The 15,441-nt window shown below is 37.1% G+C and overlaps 2 protein-coding genes across 4 annotated transcripts in view; both read right to left on the bottom strand.

Annotated features, from left to right (window-relative positions):
* LOC149572592 (uncharacterized) overlaps window positions 1-15,441 on the bottom strand; it is a 321,499-nt gene that overhangs the window by 33,221 nt on the left and 272,837 nt on the right. Inside the window, exon 17 of one of the 3 annotated variants that reach the window (XM_089813696.1) lies at window positions 5,881-5,943. The exons of the other annotated variants lie outside the window; for them this stretch is intronic. Within the exon in view, the coding sequence (XP_089669822.1) occupies window positions 5,884-5,943 (60 nt within the window). The 3' untranslated portion in view covers window positions 5,881-5,883. The remainder of the gene's footprint in view (window positions 1-5,880; window positions 5,944-15,441) is intronic. 3 annotated transcript variants of the gene reach the window in all.
* Window positions 10,063-15,214, bottom strand: LOC149572593 (uncharacterized). Its single transcript, XM_089812290.1, has 7 exons — window positions 15,088-15,214; window positions 14,935-15,006; window positions 11,931-12,300; window positions 11,559-11,791; window positions 11,291-11,443; window positions 10,742-11,142; window positions 10,063-10,604 (listed from the first exon to the last, which is right to left on the bottom strand). Exons 1-7 carry the CDS (start codon window positions 15,212-15,214, stop codon window positions 10,188-10,190), a joined length of 1,773 nt encoding a protein of 590 aa, XP_089668416.1. The 3' UTR covers window positions 10,063-10,187.

Raw genomic sequence — 15,441 nt, 5'->3', positions numbered from 1 at the left:
GAAAGGGATTTAGAGACCAAATGACATTCAAGAGTGAATGTTAGGAATTTTTAAAAAGAACTCCCAAGAGAGAGATTCATAAGAATCTCTTTGAGGCAATATATATTGTAGTGGTTAGTCATATGTGTCAGAGATTAGAGACTTGGTTAGAGGTGGGATCTCTACCAAGTAATGTTACTAGAGTTCCCAAAGAGGCCTAAGGGAGACACTCTTTATATGACAATTACCTAATCGAGATATAATTCTCACTAGAGGATTAGGTGGTTTGAGAAGGGTCTCTTCCAAAGGATTAGGAAGGGTAGAATTTAGATTAATATTTATTTAACTCAATATGTCTATTATGTTTTTATACATTTTTCTATGTTATACTAACAAAGTGTTTCCAAGTTATAGCATTCGACTTTAATGCAGGAAGAGGGGACATAACAGTGGTATCAGAGCATAATCCTACTACCTTCTGAGTAAGGGCTTATGCAAACTTACGAGAGGAGGATAAAAACTACAATGAACGAATAAGCAAATGAAGTGAGATCGTATACGCAGGAAACCAACAAAATTAATCAAACTATATTGAATCAAATGGAAAAATCAATTCAGGCCCTGTTGTAAGCTTACAAAACATGGGAAACTCAATCAATAACTTAAGAAGCCAATCCATCCTAGTGAGAGAAACTAGTTCAATCCATTCTGAGAATAACAATAAAACTTCGAGTTCGAGCCTTACCCAACCTACATTCCTACCCAAAAGAGTAAACCTAAGAGAGAAGGTAGGGGTAGAGAAACCCCTAAATAGCATTGAAGACGTTGCAAGAGTATATGCAGCTCTAGAACCTCAAATTCGAGAAGCAATCTCCTTTAGGGAATTTTGTGTGGATAAGAGAAGAGAAATGCCTAAAGGTTAATGAATGAAGAACTCAAAAGAAAAATAAGCAAGGTCACAATTCCAATTTTTAATGGATTAGGGGAAATATTAGGCCATCAATGGTTAGAAAATATGAACACATTCTTCATCCCAAATCCCATGACGGAGGAAGAAGCCCTCCAATATGCCATAATCCTCCTTGGTGGAGCAGCACATGATTGGTGGACCTAGGGGCCTATCTCATTAGGGCATAAAGATGTAAAAACTTAAGAAGAGTTCTTCCAAAAACTCATGAACCGATTCGATGAGAAATATACTGAGTGGTACTTCCAAGAGTTAACACACCTTAAGCAAACAGGAACATTGCATGAGTATGTTAAACAATTCCAAGAATTTTCAGTCATGAATCCCAATCTCTCCCAAAGCAGACATAGATGCACATTCATAGGTCTTAAAGAATCCACAAAAACTATGTTAAAACTCCATGAGCCACAAAATCTAGAAGAAGCTATAGGAAAGGCAACAATGGTTGAATCTAATAATAAGGATTGAGCTTGAAACTTCCATTCCAAAACATTCCACCGGAGTGAAGGAACCAAAAGATATAACCTAGGAAAACCATGTTACTTATGTAATAAACCATGGAGCACTGGACACAAATGCCAACAAAGGGAAGAGCTAATTCAAAAAAATCTATACTTTAAATGTAAGGAACCTTGGGGCAGCAACATCGATGTAAAAGAGGGCAAGTAAATCAAATTGAAGAAACAAATAAAGGGGCAAGAGTGGAGGAATCCAAACAAGGAACACTAGCAGTCATATCCCAAGATGAAAATAGGCCTTTTCGAATTAAAGGTGTACTTTAGGGTCAAAAGGTGATTGCACTAGTAGATACAAGAGCTTCTCACAACTTTATTAGAAAACACTTGGTAGCAAAGAGGAGGCTAAAGCTCAAGACTTTGAAGGTTTCAGTGTCAAGTTGGCAAATGGGACTGTAGATTGCTGCACAAAGATGGTCAAACAAATAGAAATTGCCATCAGTGGGCATACAATTAAAAGAAACTTTATGTGGCAAATATAAAAAATGATATTATACTAGGTATGCCTTGGATAAATTTGCTAGAGGATTTATCATGGATGGACCAAATTTTGAAATATGTTTCAAATAGGAAGGTAAAGAAATAATGCTGAAGGGAATGCTCAATGGATCAACAAAAGTGGTATCATGCAATAAAATGGAGAAAATATTAAACATGACTACTAAGAAATGATAGCATAGCGTATGATCCTAGATCAAAGCCTCACTAAGGAGTGAACATTCGATGTAGAGATTCAACCCATTCTTAAGAAATAAGAAAAAGTGTTTGAAGTGATCCCTCCATGACTTCCTCCCAAAAGAGGTTTTGAACATAACATAGAATTGGAAGAAGCAAAACCTGTAATCACTACACCTTATAGACACCCCCACAAATATAAAGAAGAAATATAGAAAACTATCAAAGAACAGTTTTAGAAATGGGACACATACAACCTAGTAGTAGCCCTTTTGCATCATCAATAGTATTGATAAAGAAGAAGGATGGAACTATGAGAATGTGCATCGATTATCGAGCATTAAATAAGAAAATTATTAAAAATAGATATCCTATTCCTAGAATTGATGAGTTAATGGATGAATTGCATGGAGCATGTTATTTCTTGAAGATCGATCTCAAATCTGGGTATCACAGAATCAGAATGAAAAAAGATGTTCCAAAATAACTTTTTGATGCCATTATGGACATTTTGAGTTCCTTGTAATCCCTTTTGGACTTACAAATGCATCGACAACTTTCCAATCTTGTATGAATCACATCTTTAGACAACAGTTACGAAAATCCCTTCTCATATTCTTTGATGACATCCTTATTTATAGTAAAACATGGAAGGAGCACCTAAAACATGTTGAGGAAGTCTTGAATATTTTGGAAAGAGAATCTCTATATGCTAAAATCTCAAAGTGTGATTTTGGACATGAGAAGATACTTTACCTTGGGCATAAAATCAACAAAGAAGGGGTGAGTATCAATGAAGAAAAAATAAAAGCTATCAAGGAATGGCCAAAGCCCTAGACCCTCACCCACCTCAGGGGATTTGTGGGGCTATGCAGCTACTATCAAAGATTTGTTAAAGGATTCTCAAAAATTGCAGCCCCTCTTACGTACTTAACCAAGAAAGGAGCGTTCACTTGGGAAGGCAAAGCACAACAAGCCTTCGAACAACTAAAAGAAGTTATAAGCTCATGCCCAATATCAGCCATACCAGATTTCTCTATACCATTCGAATTACAATGTGATGCCTCAGGAGAAAGCATAGGAGCTATATTTATGCAAAGGAAACATCTTGTAGCTTTCGAAAGCTATAAGCTCAATAATGCTGAAAAACACTATTCCATATGACAAAGGAATGTTGGCAATAATGCATGCCTAGGCAAAATTCCGTCAGTACTTGGTTTGTCAAAAATTTACATTCAAAATTGATCATAAGTCTACACTTCTTCCTAAATCAAAAACATCTAAATGACCGGTAGCAGAAGTGGGGAAACAAAATTTAAGCCTATGATTTTGATATCAAATATGTTAAGGGCATTAATAACGGAGTAGCAGATGCCTTATCAAGAAGGTCCCATATTAACACCATTTCTAACATCTCCAGGAATTGGAAAGATATGATACTAGCAGATTATGTCAAGGAAGAATTTGCAACCAAAGTATTATAAGGGAAGGTACCTAATGAAGATTTCAAGGTTTCAAATGACATTATCTTCTACAAAGGGAGGATATATTTGACCCAAAAATCCAAAATGAAAGAAAGAGTTACAAAAGAATATCATGATAACCCCTTAGCCGATCATCTAGGATATTACAAGACATATAAACATATAAGGGAAAGATACTCATGGAAAGGCTTAAAGGACACTAAAAATATGTACAAGAATGTATGACTCGTCAACAAAATAAGGTTGAACAATCCCATCCGACAAGATTACTAAAACCTTTACCTATTCCAAATCAAAAGTGGGAGAGTATATCTATGGATTTCATTATTGGACTATAAAAAATCCAAGGGAAAGACAACATAAACAAATTTGCTCATATTTTTCTAGTTTCAACAGAATATAAGGCACCTCAAATTGTAAAAATATTTTTTAAAGATGTCTTTCGTCTCCATGGACTGCTATAATGGGCACCCTGGAAATGCCCAAAAACTGAATCAATTGCCGAAATAGATTTTTTATGCAAACTGAAGATGGAACCGATGCTGAAATTATATTAATTCCCAAAATGATGAAATCAAGTACAAGCAATGTATTCCAAAGGCCAAACCCCAAGGGAATGACGTCTAGAATATTACAAGAGAGGATGAACGTCCCCTATTGCCAAGAAAGATATGTGATTCACACATCCAAGCTCTTATCAAATGTCATTCACAAAAATTCGATGCTCAACAATGAGACTTTCACCCCTATTTATCCTTTTCCTTCACCCTTCTAGAAGGAACAAAAATATTAATTAATTGCAAGTGCTAGAAGCTTCCCCCTTCCAATAATTAATGCACTCTCTAGAAACTCCTCCCTTGCAATACAATAATTAATTGTGCTTCTAGAAAATTAAATTACTAGAGGCTTCCGCCTTTCCAATAATCAATACACACTCTAAAAGCTTCTCCCTTGTAATAAAATAATTAATTAAATTAATTAAATATAAAGTCACCTTTTAATTTTTAATTTACTTAATGACTTTATAAGAAATTAATTTAATTTCCTCTTATGCTCCACTTAGACTTTGGAGAACGTGAACGCTAAAAGATGGGGTCATTACAGCTGCCCTAGAATATAGTGAATGACTGAGACAAGTTCCTTAGCAAATTTTGGCAAGAACTTTTCAAATTGGTCAGAACCACACTCACTCCTAGCACCAGCTATCATCCACAAACCGATGCTCAAACAGAAATTGTGAACAAATGGATGGAGGGATACCTAAGGAATTATGTCACTAGACATCAAACTGCATGGATCAAGTGGCAACACTTGGTAGAGCATTGCTACAATACAACATATCACATGTCTATAAGAATGAGTCCTTTCAAAACATAATATGGTTATGGAGTCTCCACATTTAGAGGATTAGTTATCTCAGAAAGCAAGGTACCCAACGCTCAACAATTCATCCAAAAGAATATCGATATTATGAGAGAATTTTAAAAAAACTTGCACCATGCACAAACTCAGCAAAAAATCTATGCAGACAAGAAGAGAGTGGAATAATCATTTGTGGAAGGCGATGAAACTCAGACCCTAATTTTATGGACCATATAAAGTGGTTAGAAGAGTGGGTGAAGTAGCCTATGAATTAGAACTCCCAAACAATTTTCAGATTCACAATGTATTTCATGTATCCAGACTCAAAGAAGGTTTTGGGGCAGCAGGTAGTACCATGCACAAAATTACCACCCCTTGATGACGAAGGAAACTTCACATTAGAGCAGGAAATCATCCTTGATACTAGAGAAAAGCCATTGAGAAACAGAGTAGTGAGAGAATTTCTAGTAAAACGGAAAGGCCTACCAAAGGAAGATGCCACTTGGGAAAGAAAGGAAAGTGTTAAGTTGCTTGAGGACAAGCAAATTGGGGACGGAGGGACTGTAATAACCCCAAAATAAGCATATATATGTAATTTCCTAAATTTACTGAGTAAATAATTAAATAATATAATAAATGTTTAAATAAATAAATATCAATACAATTAAATGTTTATTATTATTAAGAATATTAATGTCTCCCATATCCTTTCTAAATGTATTTGAGTGGAGGAATGACATTTTACTAAACCAAACTATACATAATCTTAGCACAAACCATATACACCAAGAGCCATGCGCATTCCTAATATTCAACATGTATAATGGAAGGAAGTATTGAATCAAACAAAATATCCACCAATCACTAGTTGAAACAAGGGACAAAAGAATATCCTCACCTTCTAATGTAGAGAAATCAAAATAATCTTCATTGCTGCTAACGTGAGAGTGCAGTTGAACACCTAATAAATTCATTATTAGCGTGGATCAGAAGCAACGCAGGAGAAGTAAGATCCAATCATAGCAGCGAACAAATAGAAGCTTGTGCAAATACACAAATGTATCATCATCATATCCTCACAAACAAGAACACAAATCCCCAGCATGCATGTTCTAGAATCAAACGAGGAGATCACCAATAGAGTAGCGTTGGAGTAATAAGGAGCCATGCGTGACAACAAGTGAAGCGATAGCGATGAGAATCAATAGAAGTTAAACCAATAATAAGATAAACACGGTGGACCAAACATATAATACATGTGCAATGATCATAAGCAAGAAGCGTAGTAATAAAACAAGATTGAGAAAGATCAATAGAACAGTCCAAAGAAGTAGTGTTGGGAAGTAGATCTTATCATAGAAATATAGATAGACTGATAGCCTCAACATACTCTTCATACAAAAGAAGGGAAACAAGTGTATAGTAAGATATTTCGATACAGATCTAAAGTGGTATGTCTCATTGTGATTTTGACTAAAATACATAATAGAGAGCTTATGGATTAAGAGTTATTAGTAGGAAAAGGGCATCTATATTCTCATTGAAACCAAGAGAGATCCTTTGTAGAGAGCATCCCTTTGGATGTCAAATTCCTTGAAAGGGATTTAGAGACCAGATGACATTCAAGAGCGAATGTTAGGAATTTTTTAAAAGAACTCCCAAGAGAGAGATTCATAAGAATCTCTTTGAGGCAATATATATTGTAGTGGTTAGTCATATGTGTCAGAGATTAGAGACTTGGTTAGAGGTGGGATCTCTACCAAGTAATGTTACCAGAGATCCCAAAGAGGCCTAAGGGAGACGCTCTTTATATGACAATTACCTAATCAAAATATAATTCTCACTAGAGGGTTAGGTGGTTTGAGAAGGGTCTCTTTTGAAGGATTAGGAGGGGTAGCAAGGGTAGAATTTAGATTAATATTTATTTAATTCAATATGTCTAATATGCTTATATACATTTTTCTATGTTATACTGATGAGTGGTTGCAAGTTATAACATTCAACTTTAATCCAGGAAGAGGGGACATTACAGAGATGAGGTTTGAGGTAGATGGGAGGAAGCATGTATTGAGCGGTATGACAAATGATAACATGCATAATGTACTTGAGGAGGATGGAGAGGTTGATTCAACATGAAGAGGTAGAGTGGGCAATAGAGTCTATGTTAATGCCTACACCAATTGAGCAGCAGAAGTCTAATTATCCCCAATATACTTAGGAGATATTAACTATACACAGTAATGTGTTTAGTGACATCCCACCAAGTAGACCACTAGATAAGGGCATTGAGCACATCATTTAGTTTGAGGGTGCAAAACCCATCATCATCACCCCATACAAACACCCCAAGCAACTCAAAGACAAGATAGGAAAGACAATAAAGGAGTTTTTTGATATGGAGCATATCAGACCTACTAAGAGACTGTTAGCATCTGCAATTGTGTTCATTAAGAAAGATGTGACTGTATGATATTCAGAGTATTGTACCCTAAATAAGAAGATAATAAAGAAGAGACATCCCATACCCCACATTGATGAGTTGTAAAGGGCATGTTACTTCTCTAAATTGACTTGAGGTATGGTTTCCATCGGATATGGATAAGAGGGAGGATGCGGAGAAGACAACATTCAATTGTCCTTGACATTTTTGAGTTCCTTGTTATGCAATTTGGCCTAATCAATGCACTAACCACATTTCAATCCTATATGAATAGGGTCTTTCAGCATTCGTTGGGAGGGTTTGTGCTGATCTTCTTTGATGACATCTTGGCATTTACTCAGTCATAGGGGGATCACTAGAGGGACTTGGAGGAGGTGTTAAGCATTTTGGAAATGGAATTGTTGTATGATAAGGAGACCAAGTGCAATTTTGGGATGATAGAACTATTCTACCTAGGGTATATTATCAATGGAGGGGAAGTTTGAATTGATTCGGAGAAAATCCAAGCTATTATTGGTTTGCCTCCACCCAAGAATCTCATACAACTTAAGAGATATTTTTGGTTATGTGGTTTATACAAACGCTTTGTGAAGGGATTTTTATAGCAGGCAAGACCTCTTACAGATTTGAGGAAGAAAAAGGTTTTCATTTTGAGCGAGGAGGCACAACAATGTATTGATAAGCTCATGCCTAGTACTTGCATTACCGGATTTCACTTGGTCCTTTGAGATACAACATGATGCTTTAGGAGAGGGACTTTGTGCAATGATAAGGTAATGTTAGCCATCGTGCATAAGTTGGCTATGTTTAGGTAAAACCTTGTAGGCAACAAATTTGTGGGCGAATCCTTATGGTATGAGAATCAAAGAAGAGATAGATACTAAGCGATTTTCATGATGCACCTATGGCCAGACATTCTACATACTTTCAAACATACTGGGAGATATGAGAGAGATTCACTTAGAAGGTCCTCAAAAATGTTCGTGAGTGCCTTACCTACTAGTAGAATAATTAGGAGCACACTTTTCCCATAGGTTTATTGCAACCCTTACCCATTCTAAGCAAGAAGTGGTAGTGTATCTTGATGGACTTCATCATGGGATTGCCCAAAGCCCAAGGCTAAGATTGTATCTATTTGGTGGTAGATAGGCTTACTAAATTTGCCCACTTTTTGGATCACCACTACATATACAACATGGGTGGCAGATTTGTTCTTCAAGGAGGTATTTAGGCTCTATGGGTTGTTGAGGAGTATAGTTAGTGACAAAGATAAAAGGTTCATCACTCAATTTTTGGTAGGAGTTGTTTAGACTCAGTGGCACTAGGCTTACTCCGCACACTAGCTACCACCCCCAAACAAATGGTTAGTTAGAGATTGTTAATAAATGGGTGGAGGGATACCTTCAACACTACACATCGAAGCAATAAAAGGCATCAATCAAGTGGTTATATCCATGCAAGCCCTGCTACAACATGACTTACCGCATTTCCATCTAGATGTCACCCTTTATGGCACAATACAAGTATGGTGCACCTAGCTTTCTATGTTTTCATTTTGGTGATAGTAAAGCAAAGAAACGTGAATCGGAATCGGATCGGAATTGGCAAGGCCGAATCGAATCGTGAATCGGCAATGAATCGGCAATGAATCGGCGATGAATCGGCAAATTTGAAAAAACCCTTTAAATTTAAAGATTTTAACAATTTAAAACTTATTTCATGCACCCTTTATTGAATATAACTTAAGCACACTATAACATCATCAAATAGAAGTTAAAACTTAACATACATAAACATGAAACATAAAATCCATCACATACGTAACTATGTTATCTAAGATTCTAAAATGTAAATTGTAGGCTAGCTGAAGTAAATAGAAATCAAATGATCATAATGATTTAAATCATAGAATGTATGTAAGATGATCCATAAGACATCAAATCATAAATTTATGTAAGAATCTAAGATGAAGATCCATGAAAGTTTGAAACTTTGAAACATATGTCTATCAATGATTCAGTATCAATATCTGTAAACAAAATATAAAAACAAGGCTCCAGCTCAAGCCTCAGGCTCATAGTCATCATCATCCTCAACATCATCCTCAAGCTCGGCTACAGCCTCAACCTCAGCCTCTGAGTATCCAGTCTGCCTAGTAGCAAGGCGTCTAATGTAGGTCCTAGAGGACTGTCGAGCCATATCTCCCGCATATAAGATGGGCTCACGAATGTCGCTAGGGCCTGTGTCTGTGCGTGCACGTGTGCGTCTACCAATGCCTGAAGAACGTGCTCTAGCTGCCTCAGCCTCTATATCCACCTGGTCAATCCACGCACGGTCTTCCTCAGTGAAGACTGGATCTACAACCTCTGTGAGCCACTCTGATTCTGGATCAATCTCCTCCAGAATGATCGGAGAGGAGTCAGTGCCCAAAATCTGTCTAATCCTAAGACGGAGGTTGTAATGAACGAAGACAAGATCATTCAACCTCTGCACTGTCAACCTGTTTCTCCTCTTCGAGTGGATGTGCTCGAACATGGACCAACTGCGCTCACATCCAGAAGCACTGCTTGGCTGACTCAGAATACGAATGGCAATTTTTTGAAGTTTTGGGATTGTGGCCCCAAACATTTGCCACCATCTATCTGAAATAAGGGAAAATAAAAATAATTAGTCTCATTTACAAATTACAAATTACAAGTTAACTCTAAAATTACATAATCAACTTTAAGTTTAGAATCTAGATTCATGAACATTGAATATATTATTTAATTTTTACCTGGCTGTATTGTTTCCCGAGCATCTATGGCTACCCTGCTAGAGAAAAGTGGCCCTTCTTTATTATTGAACTTATCAAGCTCAATAATTGCAGCACTGCTATCCTCATCAGTACTCAACCTCTGGATCACTGTATATAATCCGGTGAGAACCTCCTCATCCGCCTTGAAGTCAGGACGGAAACGAAATGCCGAATTCAAAAAGTAAGCTGCTGCATGGATGGGTCTGTGGAGCTGATTCTGCCATCTCCTATCAATGATGTCCCAAATAGGGGCATACTTCTCCTGCACTCCTGCATACTGAGCTCTAATGGCCTCCTTGGCCCTATCCATGCCCTCATATATGTAGCCCATAGAGGGCTTCTCCCCATCAGCAGTTCGTAGGAGAGATACAAGAGGCTCAGTGGCCTACATATAAAGTAAAACAAAAATTTGAGTCAAAACTTAAACATAGAATAATTCAATAATATAAGGTAAAACTAAATCATTAAACAATTAGCATAGTAAACTGTAAAATATTAAATGTTAAATTGCAATAAAATTACCTTAAGTATTTCTCTAGCAGGTTTCCAAAAACCATCATCATCAAATATGCAATCCACCACATCTATCCCTGCAGTGGTCGTAGCATAGGAAGATGAAATCCACTCCCGCCCAACAAACATGCTCCTCAAATCATCCCTTGATGTCAACAAGGACTGCAAGGTGATGAAATTCGAGGCAAACCTCGTGATCCCTGGACGAGCTAACTCTTTGTCTCCTGTGTACTTCCTCATTGTGCTAAGGACAAATGAATGATTATAAATAAACTTACATATGTTTTTTGCCCTTTCCACACATGACTTGACCCACTCAAGTTTGCCAATTTCCTCCAACATGAGGTCAAGGCAGTGTGCTGCACAAGGGGACCAAAATATGTTGGGGTGCCTCTCCATCAAAAGTTTGCCTACAACAATTTTAAGATAATTAGAAATTCAAATTTCAAACATGTTAGAACTTAGAACTTAGGAAACTTAGAAATTCTAAGTTAGAATTAGAAAAAGTTCAAAATTCAAATAAATTTATTTTCAAAACTTAAAAAGTTAAAAGTTTACCTACAGCAACATAACTTGCTGCATTATCCGTCACCACTTGCACCACATGTTGTTCCCCCACCTCTGCTATAACTTCCTCAATAACCTCACATAAGTATGTGGCGTTTTTTACATGAGCAGAAGCATCAATGGATTTGAGGAACATGGTATATCCTACAAGTAACAAAACAACAAATTATAATTACTATTAGCAATCAACAAATCAAAATTTGAAATAGTCAATCACGATTCAAAATTATGTATGTAGGAAAGTAGAATGATCAATCACCTCCACAGGATACAAGAAAATTGAGGAGTGTTCTTCCCCTCCTATCTGTCCAACCATCAGTCATGATGGTGCAACCCTTTTCGATCCACTCCTTTCGGTTGTCCTCAAGCTCATGCCTCATATCCTCAACCATTTCCTCCAGGAGGTATCCACTCAACTCAGCCTCAGTTGGGGCTTTAAACCCCGGACCACAAATGGCAACTGCATCTATCATGTTTTGCCAATAAGGAGTCCTGTCACAAATAGATAATGATATTGATTAGAAATTTAGATGTCAAAAACTAAAATCATAAAACAAGTAGATATAATTAAAGTTTTACTTTTACTTTTAACTTTAACTTTGAAGATAACAAAGAAAAAAGAATCAATTACCTGGCTGCAATAAATGGAATGTTGCAAAAGTACCAGAATTTGCAAATCTCTTTTCTGGCAGCATCATGAATCTCCTTGTTCAAACCCATGCCCTCAAGCGTGGGTTGGGAGCCAGGAGTAGTGCGGGGCACAAAGTAACTATCCATTCTGCTTTTCCGCACTCTAGACCGCAATAGGTTGGTGTTGGACTCTGTCTCAGTATGAGACCGACTACCACTAACACTCACATGAGCACTAGCACTAGGATGAAAAGGAGGCCTAGAAGAACCCTCCCCAACACAACCTACGGATGCGGAAGCAGATGTAGATGCACTTGCAGATGTAGATGCGGTTGCGGATGTGGGAGCACGGGAGCCAATACCTCTTAACCCTTCAAGTTGCATTTTTTTAGTCAACTTGTCTTGTTCAATTTTTTCTAATGCCACTAAACAAGAGCGTTTTGCCTCAGCGGTTTGTTGAGTGCAAACTGTGACATCATGGCCAGGTATGCCAGCAATGTGGTATTTCAATCTATAGATACCTCCCGAATTTATTTTTTCTTTGCAAAATATACATTTTGTTTGATATTTGGTTCTCCCAGGAAACTCTTCATTATATTTCCAGCATTCATCTTTTTTACCCATTGTGGAAATTGGAAAATGAAAGCAAAGGGCTGCTGCAATAAAAAAATTCATGTAAAAAATCAAAGTTTGCAACTAATAAACAAAAACTACAAAACAACAAACCCTAGTTTGCAATTTAATAAAACTAAAAATAAAAAACATTCAAGATTTGCAAATGAACACTAAAAAAATTTAACAAAAAATGCATACTACACTAACATGCAAAAAAAAAACCAACACTTACCTCTTGCAAATGAGTTGAGGAGTGTTGATAATTGATATTGACTCCTTAATGCTCCCAATGCAATTTATGGCCTCCCCAAATGGACTTCTGATCTCTTTGGTGCTCTTCCTTCTTGCCGGTTGGAAACCTATGGATTCTCTTTTCTCTTCTTCTCTCTCACTCTTCCTCTCTTCTACTCATACTAAGCAAATAGAAGGCTCTTTAGGGTTATAACAAAGAGGAAAGTCAACTTAGAAAGCAAATAAAACATGTGTTTTTTTTTTAAAATTGAACTTTCTATCCTTGCTGCCGCAGCCGATTTCTGGAGATTCACGATGGCGATTTTGGCGATTTTTGCCATGAATCGCCGATTCAGGCGATTCAGGCGATTCACACGAAAAAATCGCCACCAGCGATTTTCGATTCCAAAAAAATCGGGAGCCATGAATCTTATCGCGATTTCGGCGATTTCGGCGATTTCATGGCGATTTTTGGAACTATGTAGTAAAGTACCTAGTGCGAAGGACCTCCAACAGAACAACTAAGATATGATGAAGGCCTTGAAGGAGAACATCCAAAAAGACCAGAACCAACAAAAATAGTATTTAATTTGAGGTGAGTGATATAGTATATCTTATGTTGTGACCCTACAGACAATACACTCTTTGGACGAGTGTGCTTGAGAAGCTTAAGTCACGTTACTATAGACCATTCAGATAGACAGATGAGGTGGCTTACGAGTTGGAGTTACTAGCTCACAATCGAGTACATAATGTCTTCCATCTGTCTCTCCTTAAGAAGGTCATTGGTCATAACATGATATCTTGTAGAATGCTACCACCCTTTGAGGAGGGAAAATTGATTTTGTGCCCGAAAGCTACCATGAATACATGTGAGAGAGACATGATAAGAGTAATCAAGGAATATCTAGTTGAGTGGAAGGATTTCCTGGTGGAGGATGCTCCACAGGAGGGTAAGCACATATTGCCATGCCTGGATTGAGGTTGCTTGGGGATAAGCAATCTCAAGGAGGGTGGATTGCAATGTCCCCTCCTTAGGAAGGTCAGTTGGCAAATGAGGATGGCAATCAATTAGTTCCCTTACATCAAGAAATTGTTTAGGGGACCTTTTCAGGGCCATATGGAGACATATCAGGGCTTTGAGAGCCATTTTGACTAGTTTTGGAAAGCCTCCTAGAATTTAGGAGGACGCCTATTTTTAGGGATAAAAAAGGAGTTGGCAAGGACACGCCAAGAAACCTCCAGGATCAGCCTGGAGGCTTCTAGCGCAGTTCCTATTTTTCAGGAGAGTTCCTACATTTTAGGAAGAGATTGTTAGCTGGCTCACAATGGTCAAACAACATCACTAAGCAAGGGCATTAGACAGACTTTTGATTGGGGTCCAGAATCCAGATGAACGAGCTATGAATAATTTGGAAATAGTATAATTATCTCCTAGGTTAGATGTTAATTAAATATTAAATAAAGTGATAATTATAAATGATATAATAGTCTATTAAAATAATCATCCCGAGTCTTTAGGTAATTAAAATAAGTTATAACTTAAAGTGGGCCCATTGGTCGATGACAAATTAGCCCCTCATAAGGATTGAACTTATTGGAGGAGAATGAAAGATTAAAACTTAGCAAAAGTCAATAAAATAAAATAACATAAAAGCCTAAATAGGTTCGAATTAGCTTGGAGGGAAAAGTTAATTAATAAAAGGGCGTTTTGGAGGCAATTTGCATTTATTGAGAGTTATCATTTTGCCAAAGCGTTTTGGTTTTTAAACTCCATGAGGATTTGAACCAGGTATCCCTTTCAAGAATGAAATTTCCTAGGAGAGTGGAATTGGATGTAGCCCCAGTTCCAGATGACAGGTGTTTGCAGTTTGGATCAGATTTTGGATGGTAATTTGTTAGATTAGAGTCAAAATTCAGAATAGATTCCCAACATGATCAGATTGGCACATGAAATGAAAGGTTTTAATTGATTTTTTGCACAACCAGCTGGCCGTACAGTTGCAAGGGATCATTATTCCTAGCTTGGACATCTGGTACAGACTGGGTGGAGTTTGGTACAACTTTCTACAGATGTTTGCAGAACAGGTCCTCTAAGATTTATCAGTAAAGAATATAAGGCTTTATCAGTTTTTTTCAGACCCTTCCCTAAGACGTACATCCCAGCGTACTGCTGATTGCTCTCCAGCTGAGATGTGGGAGCTTCAAGTCATCAGATCTGTACCCAAAACCTGGAATAAACAGCAGCAGATATTACTAGGGCAGAGAATAACTCAGTTTGTAACCTTTATTTGCCATCAGCTCATAATTACCTGGTGCATTTAATGTTCTGCGTATGAAGCTTGGATAAAAATTCAACACTTCTTTCATTTTCAGCAATAGCATCAGAACTTTAGGTGTTGTAATGGCTTCAGTAGTTGTTTTTTTAGCAGTATTCATATTTGTTTAGCATTGCATCAGCATATTCCAAAAAATATTTTAAAAATTAAAAAACTACCAAATACAAGAAATGAAATAAAAAAGTAGCAAAAAAAAAGACTTTGCAATCAAAATCAGAAAATCACAAGAGCTGATCTGGGGTGCCTGTTACAGAGGTTGGACAAATCAGAATTAATGCTAGTTCCAGACAGTATTGAAAAATTGAATGCATTATAATACCATCTTAA

Source organism: Cupressus sempervirens, chromosome 2 (genome assembly GCF_028749045.1).
Source record: "Cupressus sempervirens isolate cs-2001-9-10 chromosome 2, ASM2874904v1, whole genome shotgun sequence".
Classification (NCBI taxonomy): Eukaryota; Viridiplantae; Streptophyta; class Pinopsida; order Cupressales; family Cupressaceae; genus Cupressus; species Cupressus sempervirens.
Note: the sequence above shows the minus strand (reverse complement) of the source record. Positions and strands in the feature narration are given on the sequence as shown.